This window comes from Talpa europaea (genome assembly GCF_964194135.1).
Source record: "Talpa europaea genome assembly, chromosome: 1".
NCBI lineage: Eukaryota > Metazoa > Chordata > Mammalia > Eulipotyphla > Talpidae > Talpa > Talpa europaea.
This window is the reverse complement of record NC_140073.1, coordinates 2,837,925-2,858,728: the sequence shown is the minus strand read 5'-3', so window position 1 is coordinate 2,858,728 and position 20,804 is coordinate 2,837,925. Positions and strand designations below refer to the sequence as shown.

Genomic DNA, 20,804 nt, shown 5'->3' with positions numbered 1-20,804 from the left:
CCACTCGGCAGCTTAGGGGCTGAATGGCTGTGGGGTTCTGGCATGACCGCGAGAAAGCTGAGTGAGCGAGGAAGGGAGTAAGAACCAACCCCAAGGAGAAAAGAAGGCGGGCCCAAAGCCAACGGGACTACAACTCCCAGCAGGCTAAGCGCCAGCAGGCCACGTCCGGCCACGCCTCCCTACCCAGGAGGCGGGGCCGGTAAGGCGGGAGAGGTGCAGGGAGGCCTGGGCGCCGAGGCGCGTGACGTTCTTCCTGTGCGCCGCCGCCGACTCTGTCGCTCCGGTTTCTCTGCCTCGGGGCCGTGAAGGTGACAAGGGGAGGTGACCGGGCTGGCCCCCGCGATGCTGGCAGCACGGCGGCTGCTCGGCGGGCCGCTCCCCGCGCGGGTGTCTGTGCGCTTCAGCAGCGGCACGGTGAGGGCCGGCCTGGCTCGGGCCAGGGGTGTTCGCGGGCCGGGTCTGGCGCGGGGCCCCGGCGCGCGCCGTCCCTTGGGTCTTTAGTGCCTCTGGAGAGCCCTCCGCACCTCCCAGCCTGCCGGGAAGGTTGCCGCTCCCCCGAGGGCGTCGGGGAAGTGGGTCTCCACCAGAGGCTGACTCCTCCCAGCCCTCGGGGCTCCTTGGCTTCCCTTGCTTGGCTGCCCGGAAAATTTTGCAGGAGGCAAGGCGCCTTGTTTCATGCCTTCCTTGCCAGGTCTTGTAGGGCGTGAAGGGGTCATTGCCTCACATTACAGAGGCAGAACCGCCGAGGGATGTGCGCCTCCCAATTCTGGGGCCAGCGCTCTGCTCCAGTGGTGACTTTTAAGTGGCTGGGAGTCCTGGAGCCAGATCCGCGATTCTCCTCATAGTGTTATCGCGCGTGGGCCTCCCTCCACCATCTTTGTGTCCGATCCCTAGTGAGGCGTCTCTTTCCCGTCAGTAAATGGTTTTTGCCACCAACAGAGCCAGTCATATAAAGCCCTCAGTTGACCAGGTTCTGGTTCAGCAAGGACACTCGAAAAGCAAGTGGACACACCTCATCACACCAGGCGCAGTGCTTGGTGCAGATGCGAGCTTTGGCGAGGAACACACCTGAGCTCAAGTTTCATCAGCTGCTGTAGGTTGTGTGCTATTCCACGCATTTTCTCTGAGCCTCAGTTTACTCCTCTGTGAGGTAGGGGCAACCCTTTCTGTGTCCGTGTTATAAGTATGGAGTAGGGTGTAAAATACTTCACCTAGTGCCTGCTAGACAGGAAGTCCTTACTGAGAGGTGATGAAAGGAACAGTGCTGTGAGTTCTGAGGTTTAGGCCCCTATTGTCTCCCCACCCTAGCCCTTCTAATCGGGTACCCAAGAGCCTGTGGCTTTTGACCTGGCCTCTCATGGCTTCGCAGCTCTGCTCAACCTCCTGACCCGCTGTGTCCCCAGGCAGCACCCAAGAAAACCTCATTTGGCTCTCTGAAGGATGAAGACCGGATCTTCACCAACCTGTATGGCCGCCATGACTGGAGGTAAGACGGTGCTGTTAGCCTGGTGAGTTCTGGGGAAGGGCCTCCTCTTCACTGCCTTCTCCGCTCTGTCCAGGCTGAAAGGCGCTCGGAGTCGAGGTGACTGGTACAAGACAAAGGAGATCCTGCTGAAGGGGCCTGACTGGATCCTGGGGGAAGTCAAGGCATCAGGCTTGCGGGGTCGCGGAGGTGCTGGCTTTCCCACTGGGCTCAAGTGGAGCTTCATGAATAAGCCCTCTGATGGCAGGTGTGTGCAAGGAGGCAGAGGCGGCGTTGTGGACCTGGGGCTTACCTGGCATTTGGGCCGTTGCCTTGGAAACTAAGAGTGAATGAAGGAGGGAAACTTTAGCAGAGCCTAAGTAGATGGGACTCAGTTCTCTTATTTTTCTCAGAGGACACTTGAGGTGCAGCAGATTCAACACAAGGTTCTGAGTTAATGGATCAGTCCCTGGCTCTGCCTTCTGATCATATAGCCCTGAGTGACCTCCTGGCCTCTGAATCTCAGTTTTCTTTTTTATAAGTGGATGTTGTGCAGGAGTTAAAGAAATATCATTTGTACGGCTTTCAGCCTGAATGTTTTGGTTGGCACAAGCAAATGATAAATGTCGACAACTTTACCTCTTTTTGGCCTCAGAGCTGCAGTCAGGGTTCAGGAAGTCTCTTTGTGACCAGGAGCAGAATTTGGACTCTCAGGAAGTACAGGAGACCCATTTGGACTGAGCATGACAAAGAGCTTTTCTGTGGCCACTGCCACCCGAGGATGTAATAGGCAGTGAGCTCCCCGCCACTGGCGAAGCGCCAGCAGAGCCCTGGGAGCGTGCTGGGGGCGGGTGTAGCGGGGCCGGCAGCGAGAGGAGCCATCCTTGAGGCTCCCCTGGGTGGCGCGGAGGTGGCATGTGCTTGAAGCCCCAGTCCTGGTGGCCCCATTGCCTGCCTGCCTGTATCCCCACAGGCCCAAGTATCTGGTGGTGAATGCGGACGAGGGGGAGCCAGGTACCTGCAAAGACCGGGAGATCATGCGCCACGATCCCCACAAGCTGGTAGAAGGCTGCCTGGTGGGGGGCCGGGCCATGGGCGCCCGTGCCGCCTATATCTACATCCGCGGGGAGTTCTACAACGAGGCCTCCAACCTGCAGGTGCGTCGGCGGGGTGCCCTCACTGCTGGCGCGCCGGCGCAGGCGTTCCTAGACTTAGCGCCTGTTCCGCCTGGGGTCTCACGGGTCGTGAATGGGACTTGACCCCAGAGCCGCCTCTGGCCCGTATGTCCCAGAGCCTCAACTTGGGAGCCCTTCCAGCGCTCCAGCAGAGAGGTCAGCTGGGGAGTTCACACTCGGGCATTTTCTCTGCAGAAGGCCTTGGGGTGCCTTCAGTGATTTCCAGGTGGTGAGAGGCCCAGGGCCATTTGGCTCCTGCACAGCAGCCACGAGGGGTTCAGGGCAGCACCCGGAGTGGTGCTTGGCACAGCGTGGCGCCACGCGCAGGTGTTCTTACACCTTAAACCTCTAGTCTCTTCCTTTCCTGCAGAAGCAGCACTTGCCCGGCCTAAAGCCAGAAAAGCACACACCACAGATCCGCCTAGGAAGCTACTTGCTAAAATTCACTTTATTTTGGTAGTTTTCCTTTTAAAAAAATACATATACTTGAGAACTATTAAATGTCAGTAACGCCCACGCGCGCTGTGAAAGGCATCGCTCTTTCCCGAGTGTTCTGTTCTCCCTGGATGTGATGATGGGCTCACTGGACTTGCCCTCCCGTCCCTCACCGCCCCCCTCGTGCCGGCTTCCCGGGGCCCCTGGGTGCTCGGGGACGGTGTCCTCACATCCGGTCCCGCAGGTGGCCATCCGAGAGGCCTACGAGGCTGGTCTGATCGGCAAGAACGCCTGCGGCTCTGGCTATGACTTTGACGTGTTTGTGGTGCGCGGGGCCGGGGCGTACATCTGTGGGGAGGAGACGGCGCTCATCGAGTCCATCGAGGGCAAGCAGGGCAAGCCCCGCCTGAAGCCGCCTTTTCCTGCTGATGTAGGTGAGCCTGGCCTGGCCTGGGCCTTCTGTGGCCTGTGGGATCTGGGTCTGTCTGTGTGAGGTTCCCAGGGAGCATCCTCAGGGGATCCCTGAGTTCCTTCTGGACCGGGGGGGGGGGGGGGGGAGGCAAGCCCGAGAGCAGGCTGGTAGCAACGTGGAGGCTCCCCGGGGCCACCTGCAGTCCTTCCTTCCGCTCAGCCCCCACGTCAGCCAGCCGGGTCCCTCCGAGTCTCCAGGCTCGAGAGGCAAGTGGTGAACAGTGATGCAGCTCCTGCTGCAGTTCGGGGTTTCAGCGGGAAAGGGGGAACTCTGCCCCAGGAGCAGGGCCCTAGGACAGACCCCCCTGTCCGGAAGCCCACCCCAAACTGCCCCTGCCCCCCTGGCAGCTGCCGGTCTCTGTGCATTGCCCCCCAGGAGTGTTCGGCTGCCCCACAACAGTGGCCAATGTGGAGACCGTGTCTGTGTCCCCCACCATCTGCCGCCGTGGGGGTGCCTGGTTTGCCAGCTTTGGCCGTGAGCGCAACTCGGGCACCAAGCTCTTCAACATCTCCGGCCACGTCAACCACCCCTGCACCGTGGAGGAGGAGATGTCGGTGCCGCTGAAGGAGCTCATCGAGAAGCACGCGGGTGAGGCTGGGCCAGCCGGGTGGGCCGCGGTGTCTGCAGAGCTGGTGTGGGCATCTCGGGAGCCGCAGCTGGGCGGGGGCTGGCAGCCTGGGCTTGGACTTGGCAGGTGTGCTGGTCCCGGGCCTGACCATCCCTATTCTTTGGGGGATGGATTGGGGCCCCAGGGGGCGTCATAGGCGGCTGGGATAACCTCCTTGCTGTGATCCCCGGCGGCTCTTCCACCCCATTGATCCCCAAGTCGGTGTGTGAAACGGTGCTGATGGACTTCGACTCGCTGGTGCAGGCGCAGACGGGCCTGGGCACAGCCGCGGTGATCGTCATGGACCGTTCGGTGAGGCTGACCCAGGCCCCCCACCTGCTGGTAGCACTTTCCCCGGCTTCTGTGAGAACTTGGCCAGCTCTTGGGGGGCAGGCTGCTCTGCAGAACGCTTTGGGGGGAGGTGCTGAGACTCAGGCGCTGGCCTGCTCACTAGCCCTGTCGCCCTAGACGGATATCGTGAAAGCCATCGCCCGCCTCATCGAGTTCTACAAACACGAGAGCTGTGGCCAGTGCACCCCATGCCGAGAGGGTGAGCCCTGGGGTGGGGGGCCCTCTGTGGTTGGCCCATGCCAGGGTCGGGCGCAGCTCTCCAGAGGGGTGGGCTCTGGACCTCGGATCAACAGCTACTACCTCTGGCCTCCACTGGCTTTTCTTAGCCCCCCCACCCTGCCTGCAACCTGCACCCCTCCAGATTGCCCCCCAGCTCCTGGCAGGGGGAGACCAGCAGGCCCCTCTCTCGCTGCCTTGCTGCAGGTGTGGACTGGATGAACAAGGTGATGGCTCGCTTCGTGAGGGGGGATGCCCGGCCGGCAGAGATCGACTCCCTGTGGGAGATCAGCAAGCAGATAGAGGGCCACACCATCTGTGCCCTGGGTGACGGGGCCGCCTGGCCCGTGCAGGTACCCGTTGCCCTGCTGCCTGGCACTCAGTGCGGGGTGGGAGGGTGCTGCAGCCCAGGACAATGAGACGGTGGGGGACTTCCCACCCACTTTCCACCGAATCTGTCACTCCAGGGCCTGATCCGCCACTTCCGGCCGGAGTTGGAGGAACGGATGCAGCAGTTTGCCCAGCAGCACCAGGCCAGGCAGGCTGCCTCCTGAGCCAGGCTCGGCCGCCTCCCGCCAGACGGCTGGATAATAAAGCTGGTGCAGCCCACTCTCCCCTTTGCAGCTTCTCTGTGGCCTTGCCCTTCGCCCTGCCGCCGGCAGCCCATCACTCACGGACGCCTGTCTCTAGACAGATTGGAGGCCAGGTCAGCTCAAGGTCATGTCCTGACTCCACACCTGCTCTCCTGTGGGCCAGCGACCTTCCTCGACCACCCTGAACGCCCGTCCCCCAGCACAGGAAGCAGAGTCGGGAGGGCCGCTTCTCCCGTGCTACGCAGGAGGGGACAGCAGTGACCTGGGGTCCCGACCTGTACCTGGCCCAGTGCCAGCCTCTGGAGGTGGGAGAAAGAACAGGGCCCAGTCTGCCCTGGAAGGTGGCGGGCAGAGGAGGGTGTGCGCTTGCGCCAGAGAAAGAACAGGCTGGCTGGGCTGGTTGGAGGAGATGTTTATTTGTGAGTTGGCGGTGGGGTGAGCTTGAAAGGTGGGAAGGGAGGACTAGGACTAGGCACGGTGCTGGGGCAGCCCCCAGTGCTCCCAACTCTGCGGATGGGGTGGGTCAGTTATGGGGGGGTGGGAGGTCAAGGTCAGGCGGTGCTCCTGCTAGTCGCTGAGCTGGAGGGGCACTCCGTCCAGCAGGTGCCACAGCTCCAGCCGCCGGTCGCTGCGGCCCAGGCACTCACGCCAGTGCCTCTGCCGCTCCCCACTGGCCTGGCTACTCAGCTGCACCCCACCTGGGTTGGGGGACATGGGTCACGAATCATGGGAGCCCATCGGGGCCTCCCTCCCCCAAGTTCCCACCTAACCAATGAAGTCGTCGGCAGTTCCTAGGTCATAGTCCCACACGGACACCAGCAGCGTCTTCTGGGCCAGCTCCTCCCTCGCGCCTGCGTAGAAGAACTCCTGCAGGGCAGGGGTGAGAAAGGCAGAAAGGAGGTGGCCCCGGGTCCCCACAGCTTCACAAAGAGGCTCAGCCAGCGAGTAGCTCGGGTGAGCTGCGCCCACACTTTCAGACAGGCAGGACCTGTGCCCACCTTAGCGCAGCTGGAACTGCTGCTGCCCAGCCCGGGCCTACCTCATTGAACTCGGGGTTCAGGGTCTTCTTCCGGACGCTGGTCTTGTATTTAGATTTCTTTCCCATGTTTGGATGCAGGAAGCTGGGGAGGATGGGGCAAGTGAGAGGTGACCCTGGAGAGGGGGGCCCACCTGCCCGCCGCTGCTCACACTCACAGGCGGACGAAGGGGTCAGAGTAGCCGTTGGCGTCCATGGGGGCGAGGTGGGCACAGCGCAGCACGCCCACCAGCAGGCCGCCCCGCTGGGAGCTGTAGCACAGGGAGAGCAGGATGCGCCCCCGCTCCTCCCCGGCCACCTCAGCCTCCACTTCCTCCTGCAGGGGGCGCGGGGGTCAGCCCTGTGCCGCCCAAAGCCTGCCCGCCCAGCCGTGTCGGGATTCGGACTGGCTGCCAAGTCAGCCAACAATTTCATTCTATAGTTCAGTTTCCAGAAAGCCGCTGCCTGGGGTCCTGGACGGGAACGTCCTATCAGCTGTTCCCCTCTGGGGCCTGAGAAGAGGGGGGGCTTGCGGGGGCCGGAGCTGGTGTTCCGTGCACCTTCATGCACCCTGCTTGGGGGGAGGGCGGGACTGAGGCCGACCGGGCAGGTGTGCTGGGCACTCCCCGGCGGCCCCACCAGGTGCCCATCCTGGCCCTGCTGGGGGCAAGCCCCAGGTCACTCCAGAGCTGGTCCCCACCTGGGGCCCACAGCTCCCTTCAGCTACGAACCCGCCCCCTTCACCCCCCGCTGCCCCGGGGACCTGACTGTCCTTTGTCCTTTCCGGGTGCTCCAGAAGAGCTTGGGCATGCGCTCGGGAAGAGGGTGCTTCTCCCGCCTCCACATAGGGTTTGACTTGCCCGAAGCGCACCCCAGTACGGAAGCCCTCCGGGCACCGGCTGCACCGTGGCATGGCTGCGCCTCTGCTGTGCGTGGGCTCTGCCGAAGTGGGCGCCCAAACGTGGCCCCGCTTCCCGTCGCTGCCCGCCTGGCTCGGCTAATGGGCAGCTGCAGTGACTTGTGGCTCCACCGGGGGGTAGGGGAGCAGCAGCCGGCCCTGGGATCCCAGAGGTGGGGGGCCTTGTCCCTGCTGGGTGGCAGCGCTGCTTTGGTCCCATGGGTGACCCACCGCAGTTGCCTTCACTGCTTCCTGGAAGGGCCCCGAGCCGGGGGGGTCGCATCCACAGTCTCCCCACCAGCGGCCAGGGAGCCCCACCCCGCTGTTCTCCACCTTGACCCGCCCTCTGAGCTCGGACCACGGTCAAGTTCCGGCCTCAGCCTCGGGCTGGCCCGTGTCCGGTCTGAGGGCTCTGCTTGCCGGTCCCAGAGCCAAGTGGCTCCTCTGGGCGGTCCTAGCGGGGACGGCACCCACCCTGCGCGGGCACGGCAGTCCCCGGGCTACGGGGCCCAAGGGCCCACGAGAGGGGCCTCAGTCCCGCCATCCCCTGCTCCCCTGCCTGGCCCACGTGGCCCAGGGCGCCCGGCCTGCTCCGTCCCCGTCTGACCCACCTCCTCGTACAGGGACATGCCGCGAGCTGCGTCCAGGCTCTTGGGCCTCTTCGTCTGGAAGAGCAGAGCGTGGTCACAGCCCAGATCCCGCGCTGCCCCCGCAAGGGCAGTGCCCCGCAGCCACCCACACTCACCAGCCGCCGCTTCTCCAGGCACACGTCGAAGCTGCGGGCTCGGTTGGGCACCAGCTTCCTCAGGGGCACCCGCAGCTCCCCCAGGGGAGGCGCCCTCCGCCGTCGGCGCAGCCTCGGGTCCTCGCACACGCACAGCCTGGTGGCTGCCCGCGTCAGACCCGGCCCCGCCCGCGCCCTCTGCCCGCGCCCGCCCCGGCCCGGCCCACCCTCACCGCAGGGTCTTGCGCCCGGCGTCCTGGCGGGTGAAGCCGTGGTAGGTGAGCGTCTCCTCCCACACCGGGCCCCTGGTGCCGCGGACCGTGCGCGTCCGGAGTTGGCTGGCCTGGGGGCGGGCGGGGGCGGGGCATGCGGGGCCGGCTCCGGAGTGGCCCCCGGCCCGGCAGTGGGACTCCCTGCTGGTCCCCAGGCGGGGCCGGGGTGGACCCCGCGGCCGCAGCAGGCCCCGTCGCCCCTACCTTGCTGGCCCCCGGCAGCAGATTGGCTTTGACGTAGGTGTCCACGGAGCCCGAGGCTGGCGGCTTGAGGCCCTGGGAACAGACGTGGGGTGTGGGGCGGCCCGCACCCCGGCCCCGGCCCAGAGCCAGCCCCCCGCCCGCGGCCCCCCTCACCTTGGCGCGGTGCGCAGTGCAGTGCAGGGCGCTGTTGTCCGCGTCGAAGAGCAGCGTGAACTCCAGGGTGCCCAGGGCGGCTAGGGCGGGGCGGGGCAGGAGGCAGGTGGCCGCGGGGCGCTCCCAGCTCTGCACCCCCTTCACGGCCCTGCCCTCCCCCGCGGGAGGCCCGGGTGGCCCCAGACCCGCCCCGGCCGGCCCTTCCTTGCCCACTCACTGCTGTCGTCCGAGTCTCCCTCCGGCTCCTCCGGGTCGGGCTGCGGCGGGGCTGCGGGGCGGCCGGCGGGGGCCGCGGCGGGGCGGCCGTCCAGGGCTCGCAGGGCGGGCTCGGCGAAGGGGTAGAAGCGCGGGAAGTAGTCGGAGATGAGGCGGATGGGCCGGATGGGGCCCGGGCTCACGTCGATGGCCATGTGCTCCTGCATGCTCACGCGCGGGGGCTGCCGCCAGCCCCCCGCCGCCCTGCCCGCCATGGGGGCTCGGACATGAGGCCGGGGCTCAGGGGAGCCCCCGAGGGCCGGAGATGAGGGGGCTGCAGGCGAGCCCCGCGTCCAGGTGAAGAGGCATCCCTGGGGACACAGCACAGGGTCAAGGCAGGTGGGGACCCCCCAGCCCGGAGGGGCCCGGCGGGCAGCAGGCAGGCCCGGGGCTCCTCACCCCGCCCGGCTCGCTGCTGGTGCTGCCGCGCCGGGGCCAGGAGCCTGACTGAGGCGACCCTGTGAGGACCAGAGCTAGACCGGTGGGGCCTCTGGGGACTGCTGGGGAGGGCACGGCAGGCAGGAGGGGCCGCTCATCTGAGGGGGCATGGGGGGGGCTCCCAAGCCACACCTCCTGCCCTCACCCAAGGGTCCCTTCCCGAGCAGGGCCCAGCCTCCCTCCCCACCCTCTTCACACGCCATCGGGGAGCTATTTTTACCGTGTCATGTGGCCCTGCTCCCAGGTGAGGACGCTGGACGGCCAGAGGTGGCACCAGGGGTGTGAGGGGCCGAGGGCGGGGTGTGTGGGTGACTGGGAGGTGTGGAGGGGGTGCAGGGGAAGGTGAGAGGCGTGTGGGTGGGGGGCGCCTGCACCCGGTCCCCTTCCGGGAGCCAGCTCAGCGTCCTCAAGCGGGGTCGATGACTTCACCCCTCCCCTCTCCCGGCCGGGAAAGAAATGCCAGCCATCACGAGGCGCAACCCCTGGCACCTCTCTGCCCCTGCGGGGGCGGCTCCCCCCTCCGTCTCCACATCACTCTTGGCTTTCTCCAAAGCCCCAGCTGCGGGCCTTGTGGCCCCTTCCGCCCCCTGCCCTTGGAGCCGGCCTGCTCCTGCTCCCTTAGATTTCCAGGTCACTCGAGGAACTGGGCCATTGTCACCTGCTCAGCCTTCCCTTCCGTGTCCCCCAGGGGTCCTCTGGGGCCGCCCTTTCCCTACTCTCAGCCGAGGAAGTTCACCCTTCTCCCCAGGCCTGTGCCCCATGCCCTGCCAACCAATGCTTCCAGCTCCAGCAGGCAGGCTTCAGGGGTGGCAGGCAGGGAAGGCGATGTGACCCCAGGCAGGTGGGTGAAGTGCAATTCTGGTTAGACTGGCCCGGGAAGAGCGACTGTTTTCTGTGGATTGGCACTAGTGCTGTGCCAGCCTCAACCTGGAGCACCCTCTGCCCTGCGGCATGCCCCGCAGACGTGGTCCTGAGCGCAAGGCCAGTCCACAGCCAGAGTTCAGAGCCCCCAAGTTGCTGGATGCAGCTACGCCCGAAGCTCGCTGCTTCAGGAGTCTGTACTCACCATTCCTCTTGGCACAGTCGGGCAGTGGGTGGTTTTCTGTCACCCTGAGTAACAGCTGCCATGAAGCCTTCCCAGATCACCCAACCCCTCAACTCTCCCACAGAACCTTGGTCTCCACAAGTGGTATCTTAACGCCACTGTTACCTGTGGTGAGCTCACGCGCCGTGCCATGATTATCCGCGTGACCCGGTCCCAGGCTGCCGGGAGCCTGCTGTCCTGCAGGGAGGTGGAGTGTTGGAGAACACCTGTCCACTCTGCATGCAGAGTTCCAGAACGCTGGGAGTGCTGCAAGCAGAACCTCTTCCCAGGACGGCCTCCCCTTCCCTGAGGATGCACTGGCTGGTGCGCGTGTTCCCTGCTACCAGGGCAGCTTGTTTCCAGCGCTAACTTATTCGTCTGTAAAAGCGAAAACACAACTGCGCACTACTTTTTGGGCCCTTGTTCATCGTGAGGGCTTGGGCTGGGCGAGTGGAAGGCAGAGGCTCTCGACGGCGCTCCCCGGCCTCGCCCCAGTGCAAATTCATTTGGACTCGCGTCTTCACTGGTGGCGGAGAATGTCATCAGCTGTCCCCACGCAGCACAAGGTCTCCTCTGAATTGAACCCCGCTTCCCTGCAGAAGGGAGGGCAGCATCTAGCTGCTGCCTGGGGGCTGCTCAGCCTCTTGGGACTTGCAGTAACGTGCAGGATGCCTGCAGATGGCAGCCGCCCGCTCGGGCAGCCAGGCACGCCGGTGGGAGGACCTGTGCGGCGCAGGGGCTAAGAGCTGGGGCTCTGGAGTCAAAGGATGTGGTTAAATCCCAGCTTCCAGTGACCCCTGCAAGGTGTTTATGCTCCCTGAGCCCTGGCCTCCCGCAGCCAGGGTCATGACCAGCCCCCACACGGCACTGAGAATCTGGCACACAGGGAGTGCCTGCTGCTGTGGGTAACTGTGATTGGACAGAGGCGCCCCAGCCAGAAGCCAGCTGTCCAGTGGGGCCTGCCCGTGGTCAGGGTCCCGGTACAGAAGACAGTTGCTCCAGAGTCAGTACAACCTCTTTATTCCGTCCTGGAGTGCAGCCGGCCTGCAGGACAGAGGCAAGAGCAGGCGAGGGCCAGGCCCTCAGCCCTTGAGCAGCTTGGGGCTGGCCAGGCGGGGCTGGTAGGTGTCAGGTGCCAGCAGCTGCAGGGTGAACTCTGTGATGATAGCCGTGAGCCCCCAGACACGGTGTGGCCCGTGCAGGAAGACAGGCATTGTATACTCGAAGTGGCCACCCTTGCAGAAGTGTGTGTAGCCCTGGTTCTGGGCCTGCAGCAGATGGGCCAGGGGCAGCACAAACACCTCGTCCACCTGTGGGCAGGAAGCAGCAAGAGGGTAGACAGGGACTGGCCGCTGTGCCTCCTCCACGGGGACACCCTGCCCCCCCAGCGTCCCTGCTCCCCTGCTCACCTCACTGGGGTTGGGCCTTAGGCTCTGGGGATCCAGTTGGCCCACACCAGCCAGCACTGGCACCACGGTGGCCTTTCGCTGGGGTGAGAGGAGGGCAGGTGTTCAGGGGAGGCTGCGAGGAAGACCCTAGCTTGCCACCCAGAGGCCTTTGGCAAGAAGAGCCAAGGCAGCCCCATGGCTCCCGCCTTGGGCTCACACCAGCCACACCGACTAACCCCGCTGCCAAGCGCACTGGGCCATTCCGGCTGTTCCTGCACCGAGGACGATGTTCCCCTACTTCCACGGCCCTAAAAGCTTGTCGTTCCATCCCGCTCCACTCTGAGCGGCCTTCTTCAGCCCTCAGCACACCGACCTGAGCCTCAGTGTCCCCTGTGACAGGGGAGGACAGCAGCCCGGCCTCCTCGCCCAGCTGTGGGGGGCGGGAGGAGGCCCAGGCAGGTGGCCGGCGCCTGGGGCTCACCTTGTCGTGCAGAGGCCGCAGGAGGCCCCACACCTGCTCCTCGGGTACCGTCAGGCCCAGCTCCTCGCGGGTCTCCCGCAGGGCGGTGTGCACCACGTCCTGGTCTGTGGGGTCGCATTTGCCGCCTGGGAAACTGAACGGCGGGAGTCTAGGCCTCGGGCCGCGGGGGGCACCGGGCGGGCAGGCGGGGCTGCTGCAGAGGCCCCCAGCCCGGCCGCCTCTGCCCCTCGGGCCTCTCGTGGCTGCTCCAGGCTCAGTCTACCGTCCTGGGCGGCGCAGTCCGGGGGAGAGGCACCCAAATTCTGCGTATGGAGGCCCCGCCCCCCTAGGACGCTGACCCCAGGGGTCCCCACGCCCGCCGGGGCGCTCCGGGAGCCCCCGCGTTCTGCGGCGGGGCCGCGTCTCCCGCTGTGGCCGCCAGAGGGCGCGCGCCGCCCGGGGAGACGCGGCCGGCCCGGGGGCCCGCGGGGCCGCGCTCCCCGCGTACCTGACCTCGCCGCGGTGCCGGCCCCGCAGGCGGCGCGAGCGCAGCGTGTAGAGCAGCGCCGGGACCCCGCGCACCGAGCACAGCGGCACGAGCACCGCGGCCGCCGCGGGCCGCGCGCGGAGCCGGGCCGTGGCCCCCGCCAGCAGCCGGCGGCAGCGCCGCTCGCTCTCCGCCGACAGGAAGTCCGCCGGCATGTCCGGCCGGGCGCGCCGGGACACCCAGGGCGCCGCGGGACGCCGAGGGCAGGGGCGGGGCCGCGGCGGGAGTCGGCCCGGACGCCCCGCCCCGCCCGGGGGCTCCCGAGGGCGCCGGCGCGGCCGGGGCGGGGCCTCGGCGAATGGGGCGTGGCCACGCGGGCGGGGCGGGGCCATGCGGGCAGGGCGGGCGGGGCGTGGCCATGGGTGGGGCGTGGGCAGGAGGGTGGGCGGGGCTATAGGGGTGGGGCGGGGCCAGGGCGTGGCGGCGCGGAGCAGCGGCCTCTCCGCGAGCGGCAGGGGCGGGCCGGAAGCGTGGGGACGGGCCGGGGTTCCGGCGGGAGGGGCGGTCCTGGGCGGGGCCGGGGGCGGGGCCGGGGGCGCGGCCGAGCCCCGCCCCTCTGGCCGCTGGCTCCGGGACTCGGGGCGTCGGGCTGTTGGAGCCCCGCGGGGCGCTACGTGCCTGCGCCCGCGTCTGTCGGTCCCTCTCCTGAGGGCCCCGCAGGACGCGCCCCGGGACGTGCAGAGCCGGCCGTGGGGGTCCCCGGGGCGCCCTCCCTGCTCTCTCCTGGGGGTGCGCGGGCCGCCCGCAGCGGGGTCCCACGGCCCGACGCCGGCCCCGCCGCTCCCGGCCCCCCCCGCCGCGCCCCGCTCCGTCCTGCCCCCGCGCCCCCGGCCGCGTCTCCCGGGGGCGCTGGCTTAGATACACTTCCCGGGGCCCTCAAACTCCTCCCCACCCGCGCTGGGCCCGCGGCGCGGCCCGTCAGGTTCCGCGGACCCGCCGCCGGCGCCGTCCCGGCTCCTCGCCCGGGCGGAGGGGCGGCCCCGGCTTTGCCGCGGGCGGGTTCTGGCCGGTCGGCGCGGCGCAGCCTCCCCGCAGCTAGACGCTGGGGTCCCGGCGCCCTCAGACCCTCGCCACCACCTCCGAGGACAGAAGCGCGTGGACCACCCGTGACAATGGTTTAATGAGGGGCCAGGGGCAGATCAAGCAGGTTTGGAGGGGTGTCCCCCAAGGCAGAGGGGGCAGGCCTGGAGGTGGGGGGCTGGTCCCTCAGAGCACAGTTCCAGCCTGGCGATGGCTCTGGGGAGGCACCTTCCACCTGCGACGACTCTGAGGAGCACAGGGACCCCGCAGAGGGGGGCTAGGGGTGGGGCCCAGGGGAGAGGGCTCTGTCCGCTGGGCTGCAGTCACTGAGGCTCCTGGCTGCGCCCCAGGCACACGGTGGTAGGGGACAGGAGCCCCAGCCCAGCCGGGAGGGCGAGGCCCCCCTGATCCCTGTCAGCCTGAATATTGGGGAGGGGGTAAGGTGTTGGTCGGGCCCTTGGGACCCTGAGGGGGCCTGAGGTTCCGGGGTACAGGTCCTGGTAGGTGAGGGGCCGGCAGGTGACGGGAGCCAGCAGAGCCTCAGGGGGGGCCAGCAGCTGATGGTGGAGCCGGAGAGGGGTCCTGGAGGTGGAGCCTGGACCTTTGTTGGGGTGTGAGGAAGGAAATGGTCTGAGTGGACCCCAGACCTCCCTCACGTCCTCAGCCCTCACCCTGGCCTGCCCTCTCCTCTTCCCTGCTCCCCTGTTCCAGTCGCCCCCCCACTCTGCCTTTGCTCTGTTCTTCTCTCTACCTGGAATTTTATACCCACCTTCTCCCTCTGTGCAAACCCTTCCCAGTCCCCCAAGGCCTGGCTTAGGAACCACCTCCTCCAGGAAGCCCACCTGACACGCCCGGTCCTGTTCTCTGCCTTGGTTCCCCCCCACACATTGTCTTAGAAACTTCTGGCTTCTCTCTGTTCACATGGGTGCCCAGGGGGCTCCCTGAGCATGTCAAAGCTCCTTCCTGAAGTGTCTGTGGCCTGTCCCCTCGCTTTCTGCCCACTGTGCAGGGCTGGACCCCTGTGCCTGGAAGCTGACCTTTGTCCTGCTCGGTGGAGCCCTTCAGCAGGCCCGGACTGAGGCTGCCACGACTCCGGGCAGAGATGCTGAGCAGCGGGCGCGGAGACACAGCCCTGAAAATGGGCCTGGGGTCAAGGGGAAGGACCCAGGCCTGAGGGTCATGGTGAGAATCAGGCAGTGGGAGCCTGGGGCAAGTCAGGAGCTGGGGCCTCGGGGAACGGGGGTGCGGTGTGGTTAGGGCAGCTGGGCAGAGCTGTCGGGGCAGTACCAGGAATCCGGGTCACTTTCCCTAAAGCCCTTAGCAAAGGGGTTGCTGGCGATTTTCAGCTGGGTGATCTGCAGGGGAGAAGGTGTAGTTATGGGCCAGCTCTGAGCCAGCACAAGGCTGTGGGTCCCCTGACTCGGCCACTCTGGCCTCCCTGGACCCCCGACCTGCAGGCCCTGGCTCCCTGGGCCCCAGCCCCGGAACCACGGAGCTCGTAGGCGAGGGCAGAGACGCCCGCGTCCCAGGAAGGGGAGGAGAGCGGAGGCCCGTGTGCACGCGGGGGCAGGAGCCTCGGGCCTCACGCTCGCCCCAGGAGAGGGCTCCAGGCCTCGCGCCCCCGCCCACGCACCCGGTGGTTCTGGTAGGCGGTCACGGCCGTGAACTGGGTCTCTGAGAAGATGAAGGACTTGAAGTTCTCCTGGGCGTAGCGCTCGCTGTCCTTGCGCGGGTCCACGAAGACCACGTGGAAGCGGGGCTGGTAGCGGTGCATGGAGTTGAGAATGATCTGTGGGGCACAGGGGGTGGGGAGGGGCAGCGAACCCTTCGCCCCCGGCGGGGAGGCCGCCCCTCCGCCCCTCCGGTGCAGGCCTTGAAACCGAGGGGGTGCAGTTCTGCCGCAGGCCCCGGTGCATCCAGGCGCCTCGCTGCTCCGCCTTTCACACCCACACCCGCCTCGGACTCCCCTTCAGAACTCTCCAGAACCTGACCGCCTCTCCCCCCTCACCGTCGTCCTTGGGCTGTGATTCCTCCGCTGCCCCCACCTGCCCCCTGCCCCTTTCTCCATTCTTCACACAGCAGCCGCCTCGTGTCAGCTCCAGCTCACCCGCCTCGCCCCTCACCCCTCGCCGGCCGCCCAGCAGCCTCCCTGCACCCTGCACCGCCCCACGCGCTCGGCCTTCTCCAGCCCCAGGCCTGTGCCCTTGCCGCTCCCTCCACCCGGCTGCAGCCACAACCCGGGCCCCCACCCATCGGGCGGGGGGCCGGCAGGGGCGAGGGCCCCGAGGCCATCGCCACCGCCACCGCCACCGCCACCGTAGTTCTGGTCGCCTGGCTCCAGGCTTCCTCGCCACCGGCCCCGCCCCTGCTGCCGGCCCCTCCCGCTGTGCCCCGGGCCTCACGTGGCCGTTGTCGTCCAGCAGGTTGTTGGTCAGCTTGAGCTTGTCGAAGGACACGATCTGGCGCATCCACTGCGCGCCCTTGGCGGGCGAGTCGGGGTGGAAGTGCACGCGGCCGGGCGGGGCCGGGTCTGCCTTGCCCGCCACCAGCCAGGCCGAGCTGTGGAAGGCGTACCTGGGGAGCAGAGCAGGGAGCCAGGGCGCCCCGTCTGCACTCACTGCCCCCCTCTGCGGCCTGCACCTAAGCCCGGCCTGGCCCGAGGGAGGCCGGATGCCGCCTGGCCCTGTGCGCCGGGAACCAGCGCTCGGGGGACGCGGCCCAGCCCTGGGCTGTGCTGCCCTCCTGCTCGGCCACACCACTGCCCAGGCTGGCCCGCCGCCCTCTCCAACCACTGCCCCGAGCTGGGCACCTTCTTCCCTCGGGATTCTCCTGGCTGCCCCAGGAGACACCACCCTGTCCCGGCTCAGACCGACCCTTCCCTCCCGGGAGCTCGGGTCCCGGCCACTTCCTGCCTGGGCCCTGCCCCAGCCCATCGCCGCCCGGACCTGTATCTCTTGTTGTCCAGCGGCACGAAGTCCATGAGCAGGGCGTAGTCGGCCAGCGTGTCCATGCCCAGGATCTTCACCTGGAAGTTGGGGAACATCCTCCTGCGGGAGGGGGTGTTAGACTCTCGAGGCAGCTGCAGCCTGGCCCCAGCCCACCCCGGCCGCTGCTACCTGCCGGCCTTGGTGACGATCATCTCTGTGCCCAGCTGGTTGAATTCCTCCCACAGGCCCTTCATCTCCAGCTGGACTGTCACGCCGGACACGCATGGGTTCTTGGGACCCTGCCCAGTGGGCTCGGCCATGGCGTGTGGCCCTGGGGATCCGGCAGCAGGGCCTGATGAGAAGGACGAGCCCAGGCGGGGCTCCCAGCTGGAGCAGGTCACCGGCAGGGCATAGGCCTCTGAGGGGGCAAGCACCCCTCGGCCAGCGGAGAGGAAGCCTGGAGGAGAGGGGAGGAGCTCCTGCTCGCCTCAGTCACACCTGCTCCTCACCCTGCCGGCCCTCATCCTTCAGGCTGCTCCTAGGTGCCTCTTCCTCCACGAAGCCCTCCCTGACTGCCAGGCTTGCGTTCCCACAGCGCCCCCACATCAGCATCACCTGAAGTGAATGCTCCTGAGTCTTTTCCCCAGCAAGCTGCCGGTGGCCAGGGCCAGAGCTCTGCTTTCTCCCAGGGAATCTTTGAGCAATTTTTATTCACTTCTGGAGCCTTGGTTTCCACATCTGTCACAGGGTTTCTTATTCCTGCCTCGGGGCTGGTGTGAGGCGCCACCAGGACACACATGGGGCCTGGCACACGGTAGGCCTGTCCTAACCAACTCCGGTATGGACGACGGTGTGTGTGAGGGTGGGGTTGGGGGCTCCCGGGAGGCCCCAGGGCCTGGTGCCGCAGAGCTGAGCCGAGAGGCGCCCCCATCACCACCAGTTACTCTTTTCCATCTCTGACGTCGAGAACCTGCCCTGGTCCTTCCTCCAGAAGGCGCCCCCACATCTCTCTGTTCTGGCCGCCCCTCTTGGCCTGCAGCCCGGCCTTGGCCAGAAGCGTTGCCACCCGCCCCTTCTAATAAAAAACCGCCACGCTACCCAGCACAGCTTCACCCCCACGAGGGAGGCTGCTGCCAAGGACGATCCCCAGAAATGGCACGTGTCAGTGAGGGCAGGGAAGTCGGAGCCCAGGGCACAGACTCCCGGTGACCCAGCAAGCCCACTTCCGCACAAAGCCCCGGGGAGGCTGGCGGGAAGGTGCGGGAAGGTGCAGGAAGGTGCGGGAAGGTGCGGGATGCCGCGGCCGGGACCCAGAAAAGCGGCAACATGGCCGGATGTATGTTTCCCCACAGTGAGGGGCTTTTAAGTTGAAAGAAAAAACCCCGAAGAACAGACTGTGAGTTTGTAGCAACCACGGGAGCGGCGAGGGCCGCGGGAAGCCTCCGGGGCAGGGACGGACTTCGGTGTGGGGCGGATGGACGGACAGACAGCCGGGTGCTGGGGGCGGCTTGGGGGAGGGAGACCGAAGGTGCTACCGAGGCAGGGCCGCCCACTGTAGCCCCGGGGGCGTGGGGCCCAGGCCCGAGGCCCCGTCTTAGCAGCCCCCAGTGCCACCGGTGAGAGGCGGCAGCTCACCAGATCCCTGGGGGCTCTGCGGTGAGGGGGGTGCACAGGCCCCCAGAGGGCGCGAAGGGAGATGGCCCCAGCACCTGGGACCAGGCCGTCGGAGGGCCCCGGGGCAGGTCTGTCACCTGGAGAAGCAGCCCCCCGGCCCACAGTGACCAGTCCCGAGGGGCCAGCTCAGGCGTCCTGGGGTCCAGGGTAGCCGTAGGCAGCTCTCCGGCGCCCACGCCTCCCGCGGCCCACCCCGGCCATCCCGGCCAGCGCGCCGAGCCTCTCAGGGAGGGGCCTGTCTGCCCCAGGCCAGCCGCTCGCACAGGCACCAGGTGGGAGTTTCCCGCGGGCGAGGACTCAGGGCTGGGGGGAGCTGAGGCTTCGTGTCCAGCTCCCCACCTTGCTACTTGGGTAAGAGGGGAGGGACGGGCCCGGGGCACTCGCAGCTGATAAGCCTTTCCCTCGGGGAAGTGGCTGTGTCCCCCTGCCTGTCAGCACCCCAATTCTTGTACTTGAAGTGTGGAACCTGAGGCTCCAGCATGGGGGCCCCCGCCCCCCTTTCCTTGGGTCCCCAGCCCCTGTCCCCGCCCTGTCCTACCCGCTGACCCTGGGCCGGAGCCCCCACCCCCAAAGGGTGCCTGCGATGCCCGAACCCTACCTGCCATGGGGACACCCCGATGTCCGGTTGCTGGAAGTTCCGCTCAGCTGGGGGTGCCACCCGGGCCCTGCCACAGGAGGGGTGCTCAGCCACTCCTGGCCTCGGGCTCCATTCACGCGGGCACTCCCGGAGCCTGGGCGTGGGCAGGCCGCCCTCCGCTCCCGCCGCCCAGGTCCTGGTCCCCCCGGGGCCAGCACCTGCTCTCTGCAGGCAGGACCCTCGGCGTGCGGGCGCCTTTCTCCGACTCAGGCGGGCTGGCGAGGCCACTGCTGGGTGGTCCCGCTCCAGGCGAGGCTGTGCGATGAGGCAGGGGGGTGGTGCTGACGTTGCCGAGCCTCCTCCCCCTCCCGGCCCTCGCCTGGCTCCCTCCCTCCCCAGTTCAGAGCCCCCCAGCCGTTCCTGATCAATGGCCGGCCCGGGCAGGGCAGGGTGGTCCACAGGGGCCCCGGCCTGGCTGGCCGAGGGGCCTGGGGGGATGGTGACTGAAGGGCAGAGGGGGTGTCCTCTCACCGGGCCGGGGCCTGGCCAGGCTGAGGGCGGCTGGTGTGGACTCGCTTGGAAGTCTGAGTGGAAATGTGGGGCGGCAGTTGGTCCCGCAGGAGCGAATCCCCCGGCTGGGCGCAGGAAGCGGGGGCCCTCCTGTCCGCTTGGCCCAAAGAGCCACGCGAGGCAGGCCGGTGCCCGGAGACCCTCCGTCCTCCCAGCTGAACTCCCTGCGCCGCCTCCTCTGCCTGCGGGGGCCGGCCCAGCCTGGGGAGCAGCAGCCCGCACCCACCCTGGGGTACCCACACAATCCCCCTAGCAAGGGAGGGGGTCCAGGCAAGAGGCCTCTGGGGACCGTCCTCCCCAGCCTGGCCAGGCACCTTCTCCAGGCTGCCCCTGCCGTCCAGGGCGGGGCCCTCAGCGGCCACCAGGTCACTGGTGAGACAGGCAGAGGGCCGGACCCCCGGGCGGCCACGCTCCTCTGACAGCGCTTGGCCATTTGGTCCAGGCGGGTTAACTGACGAGACCCTCTGGGGGCCAACTTCACAGCTAGCCCAGGGCCACGCCCGAGATGAGGCCACCTCAGGGGGGCCAGGCATGCTCAGGTGGGGTTCCCAAGGACAGCTGGCCTCCAGAGTCAGGCTCCAGGGGTGTCGGGGGCGGGGTCGTGCTGGAGACACGGAGGCGTGGGGCATTGGAAGGGCCGCTTCTCTGGTGTGTGACCCGCAGGGCCCCCCCAGACTCCCCCAGAGCCCAGAGCCGGGCCAGAACCCTCCTCCCTTGAGCTCTGGACGCCCACCAGTGCGGCACCCCGTGCCCGTATCCCTGCCTGCCCAGGTGGGAAGGAGCCCGCGGGGAGCCTGGCCCAGACCCGCGTGCAGTCCAGGAGGAGGACGGCGCCCGCCCGGGCGGTGCAGACCAAGGGCGGGGTCTCTGTGCCGTGGGGGAGATTCTCGGGGGTCCTGCGAGCCACCCCATCTCGGGACCCACGGGGTGGGGGCGATGGAGGGACTCGCCAGTGCTTGTCCAGCTCAGTGCACCTGTGCCTGTGTGCGTGCACTTGCACACGCCTTGGTCTGTGCAATGGGCAACGCCAGCACACCCTTGCTCACGCCGCTGGCTCTGCACTCGTGTGCACCGACAGGCAGGCTCCCAGGCCCCTCACGCACACACCACACACACAGGTGCGCCTCCCTGCGCAGCCCCGCGTGGCCGGTCTGCCTCTCCTGCCCGAGGCGCCGACTGGCCCCCTGCCCCCTCATCTGTCTTGCCTGCCAGCCTGTCCCTGGCGCCCCCAGATCCTTCACACCTTCTCATCTCGGTGCTCAATAGCAGGAGGCGTGTGGCAGCCAT

The 20,804-nt window shown here is 67.6% G+C and overlaps 4 protein-coding genes across 4 annotated transcripts; 1 reads left to right on the top strand and 3 right to left on the bottom strand.

Annotated features, from left to right (window-relative positions):
• Positions 1-342: 342 nt before the first annotated feature.
• NDUFV1 (NADH:ubiquinone oxidoreductase core subunit V1) lies at positions 343-5,397 on the top strand (the record flags this gene model as incomplete). The annotated part of the gene is made up of 11 exons (XM_084252076.1): positions 343-414; positions 692-696; positions 1,370-1,486; positions 1,560-1,730; positions 2,436-2,619; positions 3,317-3,506; positions 3,920-4,132; positions 4,297-4,463; positions 4,620-4,701; positions 4,926-5,071; positions 5,186-5,397. 11 exons carry the CDS (start codon positions 343-345, stop codon positions 5,270-5,272), a joined length of 1,434 nt encoding a protein of 477 aa, XP_084108202.1. The 3' UTR covers positions 5,273-5,397.
• A 362-nt stretch (positions 5,398-5,759) lies between these two features.
• Positions 5,760-9,047, bottom strand: LOC311175010 (double C2-like domain-containing protein gamma; the record flags this gene model as incomplete). Its single annotated transcript, XM_084239860.1, has 10 exons — positions 5,760-6,009; positions 6,082-6,178; positions 6,351-6,432; positions 6,506-6,663; positions 7,836-7,889; positions 7,970-8,105; positions 8,182-8,291; positions 8,425-8,496; positions 8,578-8,657; positions 8,795-9,047. The coding sequence occupies 10 exons, from the start codon at positions 9,045-9,047 to the stop codon at positions 5,879-5,881; spliced, it is 1,173 nt and encodes a 390-aa protein (XP_084095986.1). The 3' UTR covers positions 5,760-5,878.
• A 2,358-nt stretch (positions 9,048-11,405) lies between these two features.
• On the bottom strand, positions 11,406-12,904 carry NUDT8 (nudix hydrolase 8; the record flags this gene model as incomplete). The annotated part of the gene is made up of 4 exons (XM_084245605.1): positions 11,406-11,664; positions 11,764-11,841; positions 12,224-12,356; positions 12,711-12,904. 4 exons carry the CDS (start codon positions 12,902-12,904, stop codon positions 11,437-11,439), a joined length of 633 nt encoding a protein of 210 aa, XP_084101731.1. The 3' UTR covers positions 11,406-11,436.
• Positions 12,905-13,980: 1,076 nt separating this feature from the next.
• Positions 13,981-20,804, bottom strand: TBX10 (T-box transcription factor 10; the record flags this gene model as incomplete). Its single annotated transcript, XM_084252065.1, has 10 exons — positions 13,981-14,382; positions 14,807-14,901; positions 15,057-15,124; positions 15,403-15,558; positions 16,172-16,343; positions 16,715-16,816; positions 16,886-17,153; positions 17,206-17,347; positions 18,969-19,035; positions 20,761-20,804. 10 exons carry the CDS (start codon positions 20,802-20,804, stop codon positions 14,093-14,095), a joined length of 1,404 nt encoding a protein of 467 aa, XP_084108191.1. The 3' UTR covers positions 13,981-14,092.